Source organism: Moschus berezovskii, chromosome 10 (assembly GCF_049115385.1).
Source record: "Moschus berezovskii isolate FMDL1 chromosome 10, NW_MosBer_1.0, whole genome shotgun sequence".
Lineage (NCBI taxonomy): Eukaryota > Metazoa > Chordata > Mammalia > Artiodactyla > Moschidae > Moschus > Moschus berezovskii.
In genome coordinates, this window is record NC_142469.1 from 12,745,987 (window position 1) to 12,761,549 (window position 15,563).

Genomic DNA, 15,563 nt, shown 5'->3' on the forward strand with positions numbered 1-15,563 from the left:
CTCAGGAAGAAAAGAGTGTTCTAGAGAAAGCCTCTGTCATCTTAGAGAAGACGTACAAGCTGTTAGAATGTTGTTAGAAATATGGACACAAAAGGTCATTCTGAGGAAATCTCAGCTAGAAATGAAGAATATGTTAATGGAAACTGAAAGAAAGGAGATCATTACTAGAAAGTGACGAAGAGCTTGGCTGAATAGTTTTATAGTGCTTTATGGAAGGCATAATTACTCATAAGAGATAAGACTGGATATTTAGCTGAGGAAAATTCTAAGCAAAGTGCTGGAAGAAGCAAGTTGGTTTCTCCATACCATTTATAGTAAAATGCAAGAGAGAGAGATAAGCAAAAAGGAACCAGCCTTTGGAAAACAGTGAGAAGGCACGTTCTAAGAGCTTGGCTGAACAATCACTTGTCAAGGAGACTAGTACGGGTGGGAACCAATGATTTAATCAGCTGTCTCACAGAAGACAGAACAGACAGGGCGACACCAGCAGAGACACAGTCAACCTGAACCGAGGTAAAGGAGCACAGATGAGACACAATAAGGAAGGCTCTGAGGCTCGATTCGTCAGGATGGGATCACAGAGTTATTTAGCACAGAATGTGCTTTCGTCCTTCCAGAAAGACCCCAAAGGCACTTCAGTTATCATCAGGGCTGCCGCTCCTACTAGACTAGGGGCAAAGCTGCTTCCTCCTCAGTTTCAGAAGACAGGGTCCTCTGCTCAGTTTAGCTGCTAAGGAGCTGATGCAGAGTCAAGGGGGCAGGACCAACACCCAGTCAGGGGGCGGGGCGGGGCAGGGCTGCGGAGGGCCAGGGCAGTGACCCACCCCTCGATGGGCCTGGAGGGGAAGCACCCATCAAAGATGATGATGATCCCTGAGCCTTAAGCTCTGAGGGAATCTGCCTTGCTAGGTTCTGAACTGGTTTGGCACATTCAAATTTCCTTTCTGATGTCTCCCTTTAGGATAGAAAGGCCTATCCTGTGCCTGTTCCACCACTGCATCTGGAAGCACAGAAACTGTCCTGTTGCACAGGTTCACTGCTGGGGAAGGATTCCGACCAGGATGAGTCTTCAGGTCTCACCCACACCTGATCTAGATGACATTCAGATGAGACTCAAGACTCAGATTCCATGCTGGGTTAACACTTTGGGGCCTTGCTGGGATGAGGTAAGTACATTTTGCACGTGAGAAGAACATTGATTTGCAGGAAGGCAAAGAACAGACTGCTGTAGACTAAATTTGTCCCCACAAAATCGATGTTGAAGCCTCAATCGCAACAGGATGGTATGTGGATACAGGGCCCGTAGGGAGGTTCAGTAAGTTCAGTTCAGTCCCTCAGTCGTGTCCAACTCTTTGCGACCCCATGAATCACAGCACACCAGGCCTCCCTGTCCATCATCAACTCCCGGAGTTCATTCAAACTCATGTCCATTGAGTCGGTGATGCCATCCAACCATCTCATCCTCTGTCGTCCCCTTCTCCTCCTGCCCCCAATCCCTCCCAGCATCAGGGTCTTTTCCAATGAAGACAGTTCTTTGCATCAGGTGGCCAAAGTATTGGAGATTCAGCTTCAGCATCGGTCCTTCCAGTGAATATTCAGGGTTGATTTCCCTTAGGATTGACTGGTTAAATCTCCTTGCAGTCCAGTTCAAAAGCATCAGTTCTTTGACTATCAGTTTTCTTTATGGTCCAACACTCACATTCATACATGACTACTGGAAAAAACACAGCTTTGACTAGATGGACCTTTGTCAGCAAAGCAATGTCTCTGGTTTTTAATATGCTGTCTAGGTTGGTCACAGCTTTTCTTCTAAGAAGCAAGAGTCTTTTAATGTCATGGCTGCAGTCACCATCTGCAGTGATTGTGGAGCCCAAAAAAATAAAGTCAGCCACTGTTTCCCCATCTATTTGCTATGAAGTGATGGGACAGGATGCCATGATCTTAGTTTTCTGAATGTTGAGCTTCAAGCCAACCTTTTCACTCTCCTCTTTCACTTTCATCAAGAGGCTTTTTAGTTCCTCTTCACTTTCTGCCATAAGGATGGTGTCATCTGCATTTCTGAGGTTACTGATACTTCTCCCGGCAATCTTGATTCCAGCTTGTGCTTCATCCAGTCTGGCATTTCACATGATGTACTCTACATATAAATTAAATAAGCAGGGTGACAATATACAGCCTTGACGTACTACTTTTCCTATTTGGAATCAGTCTGTTGTTCCACGTCCGGTTCTAACTGTTGCTTCTTGACCTGAATACAGATTTCTCAGGTGGCAGGTAAGGTGGTCTGGTATTTCCATTTCTTGAAGAAGTTTCCACAGTTTGTTGTGATTCGCACAGTTAAAGGCTTTGGCATAGTCAATAAAGCAGAAGTACATGTTTTCCTGGAACTCTCTTGCTTTTTCAATGATCCAACAGATGTTGGCAATTTGATCTCTGGTTCCTCTGCCTTTTCTAAAACCAGCTTGAACATTTGGAAGTTCTCGGTTCACATACTGTTGAAACCTTGCTTGCAGAATTTTGAGCATTACTTTACTAGCATGTGAGATGAGTGCAATTGTGCGATAGTTTGAATACTCTTTGGCACTGCCTTTCTTTGGGACAGGAATGAAAACTGACCTTTTTCAGGAGTTTTCCAAATTTGTTGGCAGGTTGAGTGCAGCACTTTAACAGTGTCATCTTTTAGGACTTGAAATACCTCAGCTGGAATTCCATCACCTCCACTAGTTTTGTTCCTAGTGATGCTTCCTAAGGCCCCCTTGACTTCTGACTCCAGGATGTCTGGCTCTAGGTGAGTGATCACACCATCGTGGTTATCTGGGTCATGTAGATCTTTTTTGTACAGTTCTGTATATTCTTGCCACCTCTTCTTAATATCTTCTGCTTCTAATAGTTCCATACTGTTTCTGTCCTTTATTGAGCCCATCTTTGCATGAAATGTTGCCTTGGTATCTCTATGTCTTTCTTGAAGAAATCTCTGGTCTTCCCCATTCTATTGTTTTCCTCTATTTCTTTACATTGATCACTGAGGAAGGTTTTCTTATCTCTGCTTGCTATCCTTTGGAACTCTGCATTGAGATGTGTATACCTTTCCTTTTCTCCTTTGCTTTTAGCTTCTCTTCTTTTCACAGCTATTTGTAAGGCGTCCTCAGACAACTATTTTGCCTGTTTGCATTTCTTTTTCTTGGGGATGGTCTTGATCACTGTCTCGTGTACAATGTCACAAACCTCTATCCATAGTTCTTCAGGCACTCTGTCTATCAGGTCTAATCCCTTGAATCTATTTGTCACTTCCACTATATAGTCATAAGGGATTTGATTTAGGTCATACCTAAATGGTCTAGTAGTTTTCCCTACTTTCTTCAATTTAAGTCTGAATTTGGCAGGCAATAAGGATTCATGATCTAAGCCTCAGTCAGCTCCCAGTCTTGTTTTAGCGGACTGTATAGAGTTTCTCAATCTTTGGCTGCAAAGAATATAATCAGTCTGATTTTGCTGTTGACCATCTGGTGATGTTCCTGTGTGGAGTTGCCTCTTGTGTCGTTGGAAGAGGGTGTTTGCTATGACCAGTCTGTAGGGAGGTAACTAAAGTTAAATGAGGTCATAATGTTGGGACCCTAGCCAATAGGCATGATGTCCCTTGAGAAGAGGAAGAGCCCCTGGAGACACGTTCCCCCGTGAAGCACAGGAAAGACCACGTGAGGGCACAATGGAGGCCTCTCATCATCTCTGAGAGGCCTCCTCAGAAACCAAACTTGCCTGAATCCTGATCATGACCTCAGGGTCTAGAACTGCGAGAAAATAAATGCCTGCTGTTCACAGCCATGTGAGCAGACTAGTACAAGTGACCCTGAAGCAGTGTGGGGGATTGGTGGTGTGAACCTTCCAGGCGATCAGAACTCGAGTCTGACTTATACTCGTCCTCAGATACGTGTTCCCTCCACACTCACGATCCTCAGAACCCCAGTTCCACATCCACATATCAACCAACCTCACAGCACCGCAGGGCTTGTGACCGCAGAAACCCACATGTAAGTGGACCACACAGCTCAAATCCATTCAAGGGCAAACCGTACAGTACAGCTGCTATCCATCATTTTTCTTTATGTAGTCTGCTGACCAATTTCCACTTCACCAAATTCTGATTCAAAGATTAATTCCTTTTATGTCTTACCTGATTCTATAAAGCAGAATTTGCTACCCCACCATCAACCTTTGGCATCAGTCTCTTATCAGAGTCCCTAAAGATGGTAACTCAAGTATCTACCTGGATCTCTCTCCACATGAACTGTGAGGAGAATTCACAAGCCTCCATCTTTATTCCTAAGACTACACAACCCACAGGGGCTCCAAAAGTGTTAGCTGCATGATCTGCTTAAACCTAGACCACATTTTTGGCCATAAAATTATCTACTGTCTAATCAAAAAACAGTTCATCACAACAAAGACTATAAGTGTGTCACCTTCAAGAGTTTCAGGAAATGCAGCCCATCACTTTTCCTACATGCACCTGACGCAGACACTCACACAGGGTACAGAGAGAACCAAACAGCTCTGTGTGTCCTCCAGTCACAAGCTTCTGGCTGGTGAACTAGAGGAGCCCACGCCCTCCCCGCACACCAGGGCCCTCAGCAGATGTCCCACCACAAACATGCAGGAGAAAACAACAGCCCGTCAGAGAGGAACACTTTCATTTGCCCCAAAACCTGTGCACCGACCAGGAACTCCTTCCACTCGCATCCCTCTTAGACAAAAGGAGGAAACGGCCTTGCCTGTGCCCCCATCACAGCCGCCCACTGTCTGAGAGCTCTGCACGCCCTTCCTTCTCACCTGCTACTCACCTGCCCATCAAGGCTCTCAGTATAAGCACAAAAGGGTTCCAGGACTGAGAAAGGAAGAAGGCGGCACGGGGAGTAGTGTACAGCATCATCTAACTCCTTTCCCACGTTACAAAGGACAAAGATCTATTTCTCACTGCATGTTGCTACTGCAAGAACACAGACTAAACTCTGAGTTTCCTACGGCCTGACCTGGTGGCCTACTCCACATCCTTCCTAAAGGCTAAGACTTCCTGAAGGCTAAGAACCACACCAACCTCGTGAGGATCCCTCAGCAACCCTGCTCCTCCTCCAGATCTGCCTATGGATGACAGAGTCATCCTTCCCATGGAGTAAAGAACACGGCCTTGCCCAAAGCGAGGTTTGAATTTTGCCAATGTTTTCGGCATGTCATCCAGGTCATACCTGATGGGGATCTGTGTTCAGGACAGGGCCTGGCCATACCCAACCTCACGTGCTGGGCCACAAAGACCAGCATGCAATTCAGCGCAGCAGTGGGGTGACCGTGCGGGCAATTGCAGGCTGTCCGTCACTCAGGTGTGCTGCAAGAAAAATGCAAGTGCCCCCCAACATTTTCAAAGTTCACTTTATTCCATTTCACTTTTCTGAAAGACCTACAGTAGTATCTATTTTCACTAGGTGAAAGAAATCTGAATAAAACTGTCACTTTTATGAAGAAAGGCAAAAGGCAAAGAGAATGTCAGAGCTGGCTTTGGAGTCAGTTGTTACGGAGGCAATGCACACCCTGAGCAGAGAGTGACACCACCAAGCTCTTCCCCACGCGCCACGCTCAGCCTCTCAGCATTCAGCCGCCACAACCCTGACCCGGGCCTGTGGGCACCTGTGCTCTACCTGGTTCATTCTGTGCCTCCCTGAGCAAGGTGGGTCCTCAGGGAACTGTTCCTTCCCTTTATGCCATTTCAGTTTAGGAAAGGTTTCTGAGCAAACCACTAAACCATCTGTACTCCACACGTGTTGTCACACATGGAAGCCAGAGGGGAGTGTATCCAGAGGACAACAGTCACCTCATATCTGGAATCCTCCAAGACTCTGTCCTATGTATCTCTTAAAAGACTGATTTTAATCTGTCTTCTTTACCTGTAATAAATGGTAAGTGAAGTGAAGTCACTCAGTCATGTCCGACTTTGTGACCCCAAGGACTGTAGCCTAGCAGGTTCCTCTATCCATGGGATTTCCCAGGCAAGAATACTGGAGTGGGTTGCCATGCCCTCCTCCAGGGGATCTTCCCGACCCAGGGATCAAACCTGGGTCTCCTACATTGTAGCCAGACGCTTCACCTTCTGAGCCACTAGCGAAGCCCTTGGTAGCCATGGCTATAATTTTTTTCAGTGAGTTCTGTGAATCCTTCTAGAGAATTACCAAAACTGAGAGTGGTTTTAGGAACCCTCACTAAACAGCTTGCATTTGGTTTCAAAGGTGAGAGGAGTGCCCCTTGAAGTCTGCGGTTGGGCTAACTCCAGGAGCATCTATCTTCCTTTCCTCCTCCTCTCATACCCTCCATGCCTGCCCTGTCAGAAACCCCTGCCAGCTCTCTCTCCAAACCACAGGCAGGATCTCCTCACTCCTGCAACCATCCTGTCTGGTCTGGGTGAGCAAGAGCTCCTAACAGACCTCAAATTTCTAGCCTGACCACCACAAAGTCAACTCTCAACACACCATCCACGGATCTCTGCAAAATGTCACTCCCTGAGCAAATGCCCTCAGCAACTCCCCACTCCCTGAGGATGAACAGCAGAGTCCTGCCAATGCCTCCAGGCCCTACTCAGGCAGCTCCAACCCATCCTCTGCACTGTGGCTGGGCCCAGCCCCTCCATTCCAGCCCCCCACTGCCCTCGCTTGGTCCTGAAGGAACCAGAAGCACTCCCGCCCCGGGCTCACCAACCTTTCCTCTGGGTAGAGAACACTGCACTGCCCTCCCCTCACAGGCACGCACAGCTGGGCTCCCTACCTCCTCCAAGCGTCTCCTCACCCTGCCTTCTCACAGGGTCACACCCCCAACAAGGCCTAGTCTTTCCTTTCTTTCTCTGCTCTCCTAACCCCCTGCAAAGAACCAATAAATTGCAGAAGAAACTTCAGAACCTGTTTTGTCTGGGAAAGATACCCTGGCTACTATGAAGATTTGTGATTTCACTGATGGTTCTCAGCCACGTTCAAGATAAGGAGCTAGCAAACTACTGAGGGCTCGTGTGTGTAAATAAAAGTCTCGCTGGCGCTCATTCATACCCCTTGGTTTATGCACTGTCTGTGACTTACTGTAGAGTTACAGGAGCAGAGCCAAGCAGAGTTACATGGGCTACTTGGCCCCTAACCCGAAATACTATCTACTCTTTAGGAAAAGTTTGCTGATCTCTATTCTAGCTGTTTTAGATTTACAGATAAGGGACCCCCACACTGACAAAGCAAATTCACATAACTAGATCTGGCTTGATTTAAAAAGCCAAAAATGACTTTTCAAATATATTTAAGAGCTAAAATAAATAACAAAACCACTAGAACACATCATTTCAACAACTGGAAAACACAGGGCCTCTCCCAGCTGACAAGGAAAAGGTCACATCTCTTCCAACAGTGACAATAACACAGCAACAAGTTGGTAAGGGCTCACAGTGTCCAGTATGCAAAGAGGATTACACAGATGAGAAGGAAGTGTGACAGTTACCCTGAAACCACTACTTTGACAACAGCTGCATTGTTTTGTGGTTAGAACTGCATGATGCATGTCCTGTATGTAGGAAGAGCTTAAATGGTGAGGACTCTACTCGGCAAACACAGAACTCTGGGGCTTCTGCAAGCAACAGATTTAACAGTGACAGTCAGTGACATGACTTTGGGTAGACGGACTCTGTGAAACTAAAGACCACCTCTGAGCCAGGGCTATGGTAGACATCTTATCACAGCTAATGATAAACTTATCACACAAGATCAGTTCAGTTCAGTCCCTCAGTCGTGTCTGACTCCTTGCGACCCCACGAATCACAGCACGCCAGGCCTCCCTGTCCATCACCAGCTCCCAGAGTTCACTCAAACTCATGTCCATCGAGTTGGTGATGCCATCCAGCCATCTCATTCTCTGTCGTCCCCGTCTCCTCCCGCCCCCAATCCCTCCTAGCATCAGACCCTTTTCCAGTGAGTCAACTCGTCGCATGAGGTGGCCAAAGTATTGGAGTTTCAGCTTTAGCATCAGTCCTTCCAATAAACACCCACGATTGATCTCCTCTAGAATGGACTGGTTGGACCTCCTTGCAGTCCAAGGGACTCTCAAGAGTCATCTCCAGCACCACAGTTCAAAAGCATCAATTCTTCGACGATCAGCTTTCTTCACAGTCCAACTCTCACATCCATACATGACAACGGGAAAAACCATATCCTTGACTAGACGGACCGTGGTTGGCAAAGTAATGTCTCTGCTTTTTAATATGCCATCTAGGTTGGTCATAACTTTCCTTCCAAGGAGTAAGCATCTTTTAATTTCATGGCTGGAATTAGCATCTGCAGTGATTTTGGAGCCCAAAAAAATAAAGTCTGACACTGTTTCCCCATCTATTTTCCATGAAGTGATGGGACCAGATGCCATGACTTCGTTTTCTGAATGTTGAGCTTCAAGCCAAACTTTTCACTCTCCTCTTTCACTTTCATCAAGAGGCTTTTGAGTTCCTCTTCACTTTCTGCCATAAGGGTGGTGTCATATGCATATCTGAGGTTATTGATATTTCTCCCAGCAATCTTGATTCCAGCTTGTGCTTCTTGCAGCCCAGCGTTCCTCATGATGTACTCTGCATAGAAGTTAAAGAAGCAGGGTGACAATATACAACCTTGACATACTCCTTTTCCTATTTGGAACCAGTCTGTTGTTCCATGACCAGTTCTAACTGTTGCTTCCTGACCTGCATACAGGTTTAAGAGGCAGGTCAGGTGGTCTGGTATTCCCATCTCTTTCAGAATTTTCCACCTTTTATTGTGATCCACACAGTCAAAGGCCTTGGCATAGTCAATGAAGCAGAAATAGATGTTTTTCTTGAACTTTCTTGCTTTCTCCATGATCCAGCGGATGTTGGCTATTAGATCTCTGGTGCCTCTGCCTTTTCTAAAACCTGCTTGAACATTTGGAAGTTCACGGTTCACATATTGCTGAAGCCTGGCTTGGAGAATTTTGAGCATGACTTTACTAGCGTGTGAGATGAGTGCAATTGTGCGGTAGTTTGAGCATTCTTTGGCATTCCCTCTCTTTGGGATTGGAATGAAGACTGACCTTTTCCAGTCCTGTGGCCACTGCTGAGTTTTCCAAATTTGCTGGCATATTGAGTGCAGCACTTTCACAGCATCATCTTTCAGGATTTGAAATAGCTCAACTGGAATTCCATCACCCCCACTAGCTTTGTTTGTAGTGATGCTTTCTAAGGCCCACTTGACTTCACATTCCAAGATGTCTGGCTCCAGGTGAGTGATCACGCGGAATGTTAGGTCCATGAATCAAGGCAAATTGGAAGTGGTCAAACAGGAGATGACAAGAGTGAACGTGGACATTCTAGGAATCAGTGAACTAAAATGGACTGGAATGGGTGAATTTAACGCAGATGACCATTATATCTACTACTCTGGGCAGGGATCCCTTAGAAGAAATGGAGTAGCCATCATGGTCAACAAAAGAGTCCGAAATGCAGTACTTGGATGCAATCTCAAAAACGACAGAATGCTCTCTGTTCGTTTCCAAGGCAAACCATTCAGTATTACGGTAATCCAAGTCTATGCCCCAACCAGTAATGCTGAAGAAGCCGAAGTTGAACGGTTCTATGAAGACCTACAAGACCTTTTAGAACTAACACCCAAAAAAGATGTCCTTTTCATTATAGGGGACTGAAATGCAAAAGTGGGAAGTCAAGAAACACCTGGAGTAACAGGTAAATTTGGCCTTGGAGCACGGAATGAAGCAGGGCAAAGGCTAATAGAGTTTTGCCAAGAGAATGCACTGGTCATAGCAAACACCCTCTTCCAACAACACAAGAGAAGACTGTACACATGGACATCACCAGGTGGTCAACACCAAAATCAGATTGATTACATTCTTTGCAGCCAAAGATGGAGAAGCTCTATACAGTCAGCAAAAACAAGACCAGGAGCTGACTGTGGCTCAGATCATGAACTCCTTATTGCCAAATTCAGACTTAAATTGAAGAAAGTAGGGAAAACCACTAGACCTTTCAGATATGACCTAAATCAAATCCCTTATGATTATACAGTGGAAGTAAGAAATAGATTTAAGGGACTAGATCTGATAGATAGAGTGCCTGATGAACTCTGGACGGAGGTTCGTGACATTGTACAGGAGACAGGGACCAAGACCATCCCCATGGAAAAGAAATGCAAAAAAGCAAAATGGCTGTCTGAGGAGGCCTTGCAAATAGCTGTGAAAAGAAGAGAAGCGAAAAGCAAAGGAGAAAAGGAAAGATATAAGCATCTGAATGCAGAGTTCCAAAGAATAGCAAGGAGAGATAAGAAAGCCTTCCTCAGCGATCAATGCAAAGAAATAGAGGAAAACAACAGAATAGGAAAGACAAGAGAGCTCTTAAAGAAAATTAGAGATACCAAGGGAACATTTCATGAAAGGTGGGCTCGATAAAGGACAGAAATGGTATGGACCTAACAGAAGCAGAAGATATTAAGAAGAGGTGGCAAGAATACACAGAACTGTACAAAAAAGATCTTCTCGATGAAGATAATCACGATGGCGTGATCACACAAGATACACAGTTAATTATATCACAGGTGGATTTAGGAATCACTTTAGAAACCCCAATCCATAATACTAATTCACTAAGTGTTTTTCTTCTCTAAATTTAAAGTTAGTATCTACAGATGGAATTGTATCTATAACCCAGTGCCTCTTATTCCTGAATTCAGAGTGCTAATTTTGCAAGTGTGAAAGTTAATTATGTCGGTTTCCCCTGCCAGAATGGAATTGGTTCCTTCAAGTCTACCTAGGGTCCTGCTACGTGTCCTGCTACCCTGTGATGGACATTTCCACCTCTTTCTCCAACCTCCACCCTGTCATCAATGTACCTTACAGTAAGCACAGTGGAGCCAGAGCCCTAAAGTCCTGCTGATATAAAATCCTTCTGTTCTAACTGTACAAAAGCATCTACCTTGGCCACATCAGCCATGGAGTGAGGTCACATTAATTCAGGAATCTGAGACTAATGATTCTGCTTTTTCTTAAATCTTTAGAGAGCAAATCAAAGCAAAATTACAGTGGGAAGGAGAAAGTGGCTTCTTATGGTACTCTTTGGTTTTTTTTTCATTTTTATTTTTAAAGACTACTTCACAAGATGCAGCTTCTGCAGAAACCAACATGACAAATGACACATCTTAGGAGTCTTACGTCGGTAGCAATCTGATTCTGGTTACTTTTGGGGAATGAGCTGGGCAGCATACAGGCACAAACAGACAGAAGTTTGAAATCTTCGGTTCTAAGGTTTTTAGTTGATTCCCATCTCACTGTTTATCCTGGGGATCTTAAAATAAATTTCCCTCACAGAAATTATTTCATTACTGCTTCTACAGCAAATGCATGCTTTTTATATTTCATTGGTCTTCAGGAACTGAGGTTTTATGCTGTCTCACTTTAATTTTTAAAGCCCATTTATCATCTCTGAATCCTTTCTGTTTGCTTGGTTCTGGCTGTACTTGGAGTCATACTGATTATTGTGATCACGCCCACACTGGACTAAGGAGAGGCAGGCCTTCTTTTTTAGCCCAGCAGTGACACATGCACACGCACAGGCTCTTTGGCACACTTAGGTGTTTGTGTGTGTGTGTTAGTCGCTCAGTCGTGTCTGACTTTTTGCAACCCCATAGACTGTAGCCCACCAGGCTCCTCTGTCTGTGGGACTCTCCAGGCAAGGATACTGGAGTGGGTTGCCATTCTCCACAGATCTTCCCAACCCAGTGATCGAACCGAGGTCTCCCACATTACAGGCAGATTCTTCACTGTCTGAGTCACCAGGAAAGACTATTAAGTGTTTAAAGTTGAATAAATGAAGAAGCTTAAGAATGCTGCTGGAAAAAAAAAAATCAAGATCTATTTTAACAACAATAAATGTATTCCATTAAGAGGGACAAATGTTTTCTAAAATGAAAATTTTTAATGTATTAAAAAATATACAAAAACTTACTGATATAAGTTTATAAAAATGTATGGAAAAATAATTAAGAAAGAACTCATTAGAAATTCCCTGGTGGTCCAATGATTAGGATTCCACACTGTCATGCTGAGGACCTGGGTTTGATCCCTGATCGGGGTACTAAAAGGCCACAAGCTGCCCAGCATGGCGAAGAAAGAGAGGGAAAGAGACTGAAGGAGGGAAGCAGGGAGAAAAAAGAAGAGACACACAGAAAGGAAAAAAGAAAGAACTTGTTGACAAAGACTAATTCAAAGTTTTAAAGAATGATGCATCAAATCTGAAAAGAGGTACAGACAAGGATTTTTCATCAGTGTTGTTTACAAAAATGGAAAAACTGCAAACATCATAAATGTCCAAGTAGCCATCACTAGAAGACCAGCCAATAAATTGTTACATCCTAAGGAGGGACACGACTGAGCGACTGAACTGAACTGAAGAAGTGAATGCAATACACACAAAAATTATGCGTCTATCCTGAAGAGATGCCTGCAATATGCCAACCACTGATTACCAAAAATCACATAAAAAGGAATCACATCTGTGTAAAATTACAACACGGAGTGTATATGGGAGAAGGGGCTTTCCGCATATATTTGAACACATTAAAAAATATCTAGATAGAACAATATAGTGGTTATTGACTGTTGGTGATATAAAAGGTAGTCTGTTCTTGATTTTCTTTCTTGGACCTTTATTAATGAGCCCTTATTACTATTATCATTAAAAGAATGCTGTTTCCATTTTCAGGAAAAGAAAAATCAAAACTTACCCAACTAAAAGAAGAAGTGCACAAATCACAACAAATCCCAAAGTATACTTGAGTGCCATTTTAACTTGCTAGATGTCAAAGGAGAAAAAAACATTCCATTTAGTAAAACTTTTAAAATATAAAGTATTCTTGCTACAGTGTAACAGTACTTTCATGTCCAATGTACATTTATATTCAACTGTGCAAAGTTCCTCTTTATTGAAAAACAATGTATACAACACATCTTAGTATCTTTCCGTTCCGTTCCGTTCAGTTGCTCAGTCGTGTCCGACTCTTTGCGACCCCATGGACTGTAGCCTACCAGGCTTCTCTGTCCATGGGATTCTCCAGGCAAGAATACTGGAGTGGGTTACCATTTCCTTCTCCAGGGGATCTTCCCAACCCAGGGATCGAACCCGGGTCTCCCGCATTGGAGGCAGACGCTTTAACCTCTGAGCCACCAGGGAAGCCCATACTATATTTTAAAAATCTTTTCAATGATTAGATCTCATGAAAAGGCAGTACATCTAAAATATAATTAATTCTTTTTGGGAGACTTAACAGTAGTTAATTTACTTTAATAAGTACCAGAATATTTAATAAAATATTCCTCAAATTAGGGAACAATCAGAATCTACAATGCCCATACCCCAATTCATCAAAATGGGTTAAGTAATAATTAAACAACAATTATAATACTTAATTTATATATGTTTGGATATATATATAATATATAAAAAATATACTTATAAAAATTTGTTTTATAAATATGCATACACATACATAAAGCACATGCCATGCCAGGACTGTTTCTAAGAACTGTACATACGTTAAACTCACTTCATACTTACAACACCCCTCAGATAGGCATTCCCATCCCTGCTTCAGAGATAAGGAAACTGTCGCCCAGAGGTTAAATAATTTACCATATGTCACATAGGTGCCAAGGGATTAAACAAGGACTTGAAACCAAGAACTCAGCTCTTTAAAGTCTGTGCTTTGCTTGGTACCCATTATGTAAGCCAAAGTTTAACAAAAACACGAACTAGACACTCTAAATATATGGAAAGAAAAGTTAATCTCAAAGGAAAAGCTACATCAGTGAGAAAAGAAAACATGACTTGTCTCTCAGCCTAATGAAATCTCTAAAATAATCACCTTTTAAGATTTAACTTTACACTTCATATGATAAATTCTTATTCACAAAGGAGTTGAGACAGTCTTTAGGAAAATACCTGAGGTAAAGTTAAGGAGGGTCAACCACAGGGGATGGGGAAGATGCACTTGAGAAGCAGTGGAGAGAGGAAGCACCTGCTCACCCCGTTCTCAACAGCAAATCCGTGACTAGCCACTCTACCTTACACACCCTGGGTTTCAAATACAGAATCACACAGTATCTGCAGATAATAATTCAACTTTCTTTATAAATATTTAAACATTTTTCCTCTAACAAATTGCACTGACTACCACTCTGGGAATCATTTAAAATACTGCTGATGTTCTTTGCTAATGATCTTAATGCAAATGCTGTAAAGTTTTAATAAGCACAGCTATACCTAATGCTGGCTTTTGAGTGAGTATATCTGCTTATGTATTTAAATGTTACAAACCAAAAACAAGTTATAAAACAAATTCCTGTAACTCAGTAAAAAGACAAAATAAATTTATTCTTTTTATGCTGTTTTTCCCTTAAATTAGAAATAAAGTGTTCAATTTTGGCAAATACCTTTCAACATACAATTTCTTCTTCTGCTGCTGCTGCTGCTAAGTCACTTCAGTCGTGTCTGACTCTGTGTGACTCCATAGACGGAAGCCCACCAGGCTCCCCTCCCTGGGATTCTCCAGGCAAGAACACTGGAGTGGGTTGCCATTTCCTTCTCCAATGTGTGAAAGTGGAAAGTGAAAAGTGAAAGCGAAGTCGCTCAGTCATGTCCGACCCTTAGCGACTCCATGGACTGCAGCCTACCAGGCTCCTCCATCCATGGGATTTTCTAGGCAAGAGTACTGGAGTGGCTTGCCATTGCCTTCTCCGACAATTTCTTCTAGGACCTATTAAATTACTGCGTATTAATAGAAGTGCTGGTTCTAAACCACCAATGCACTCCAGAGACAGGCCCAACTCAGTTATATACTATATTAATGTGCTTCTAAGATACTCCTGAATTCTACCTGCTAAGGTTTCAGTGAAGATTTTCACACCAAGACTTGTGACCTTGGTCTGCAGGTTTAGACATGCACGTGTGCTCTACTGACCAGGTTTCTGTATTACTGTGGGATTGGTAAGGACAGTCTGCGCGTCCCTCTTTCTGTCCTAGAACACGGGTCAGCAAACCGCACATGGCCCCTCCTACCTCACATCACGCTCACTGTATAAAGGCCTCATACAGAAATACGTCTGCTGGCCCAGGTGCAGAACTGCTCAAGAGCAACAGTCACAAGTACCCTGTGACTCCTGGACGCTGGAATACAGTTAGTTAGAACTGGCAAGTGCTGCAGATGTAAAATGCACTGTGAATTTCACACAATGTGAAAAAAAGTAACGTCTCATTAATAATGTTTTTGACTATCTGATATAATACTTCAAACATATATTAAATACAATGGGTCATGAAAAATAATTTTAAATTTTCTTTCTACTTATTTTATTGTGGCTACTAGGAAATTTTAAATTCACATGAGGATTACATTATATTTCTACTAGACAACACTGCTCAAGAATAAATTCAAAGTCACATTATTTGAAAACAGGAGGAAATAATCCCATCCCACCTAAATTGAGAC

The 15,563-nt window shown here is 43.3% G+C and overlaps 1 protein-coding gene across 1 annotated transcript in view; it reads right to left on the reverse strand.

Annotated features, from left to right (window-relative positions):
* LMBRD1 (LMBR1 domain containing 1) overlaps positions 1 to 15,563 on the reverse strand; it is a 151,453-nt gene that overhangs the window by 76,687 nt on the left and 59,203 nt on the right. The window contains exon 5 of the mRNA XM_055433898.2: positions 12,804 to 12,871. Coding sequence (XP_055289873.1) covers positions 12,804 to 12,871 — 68 coding nt within the window. The remainder of the gene's footprint in view (positions 1 to 12,803; positions 12,872 to 15,563) is intronic.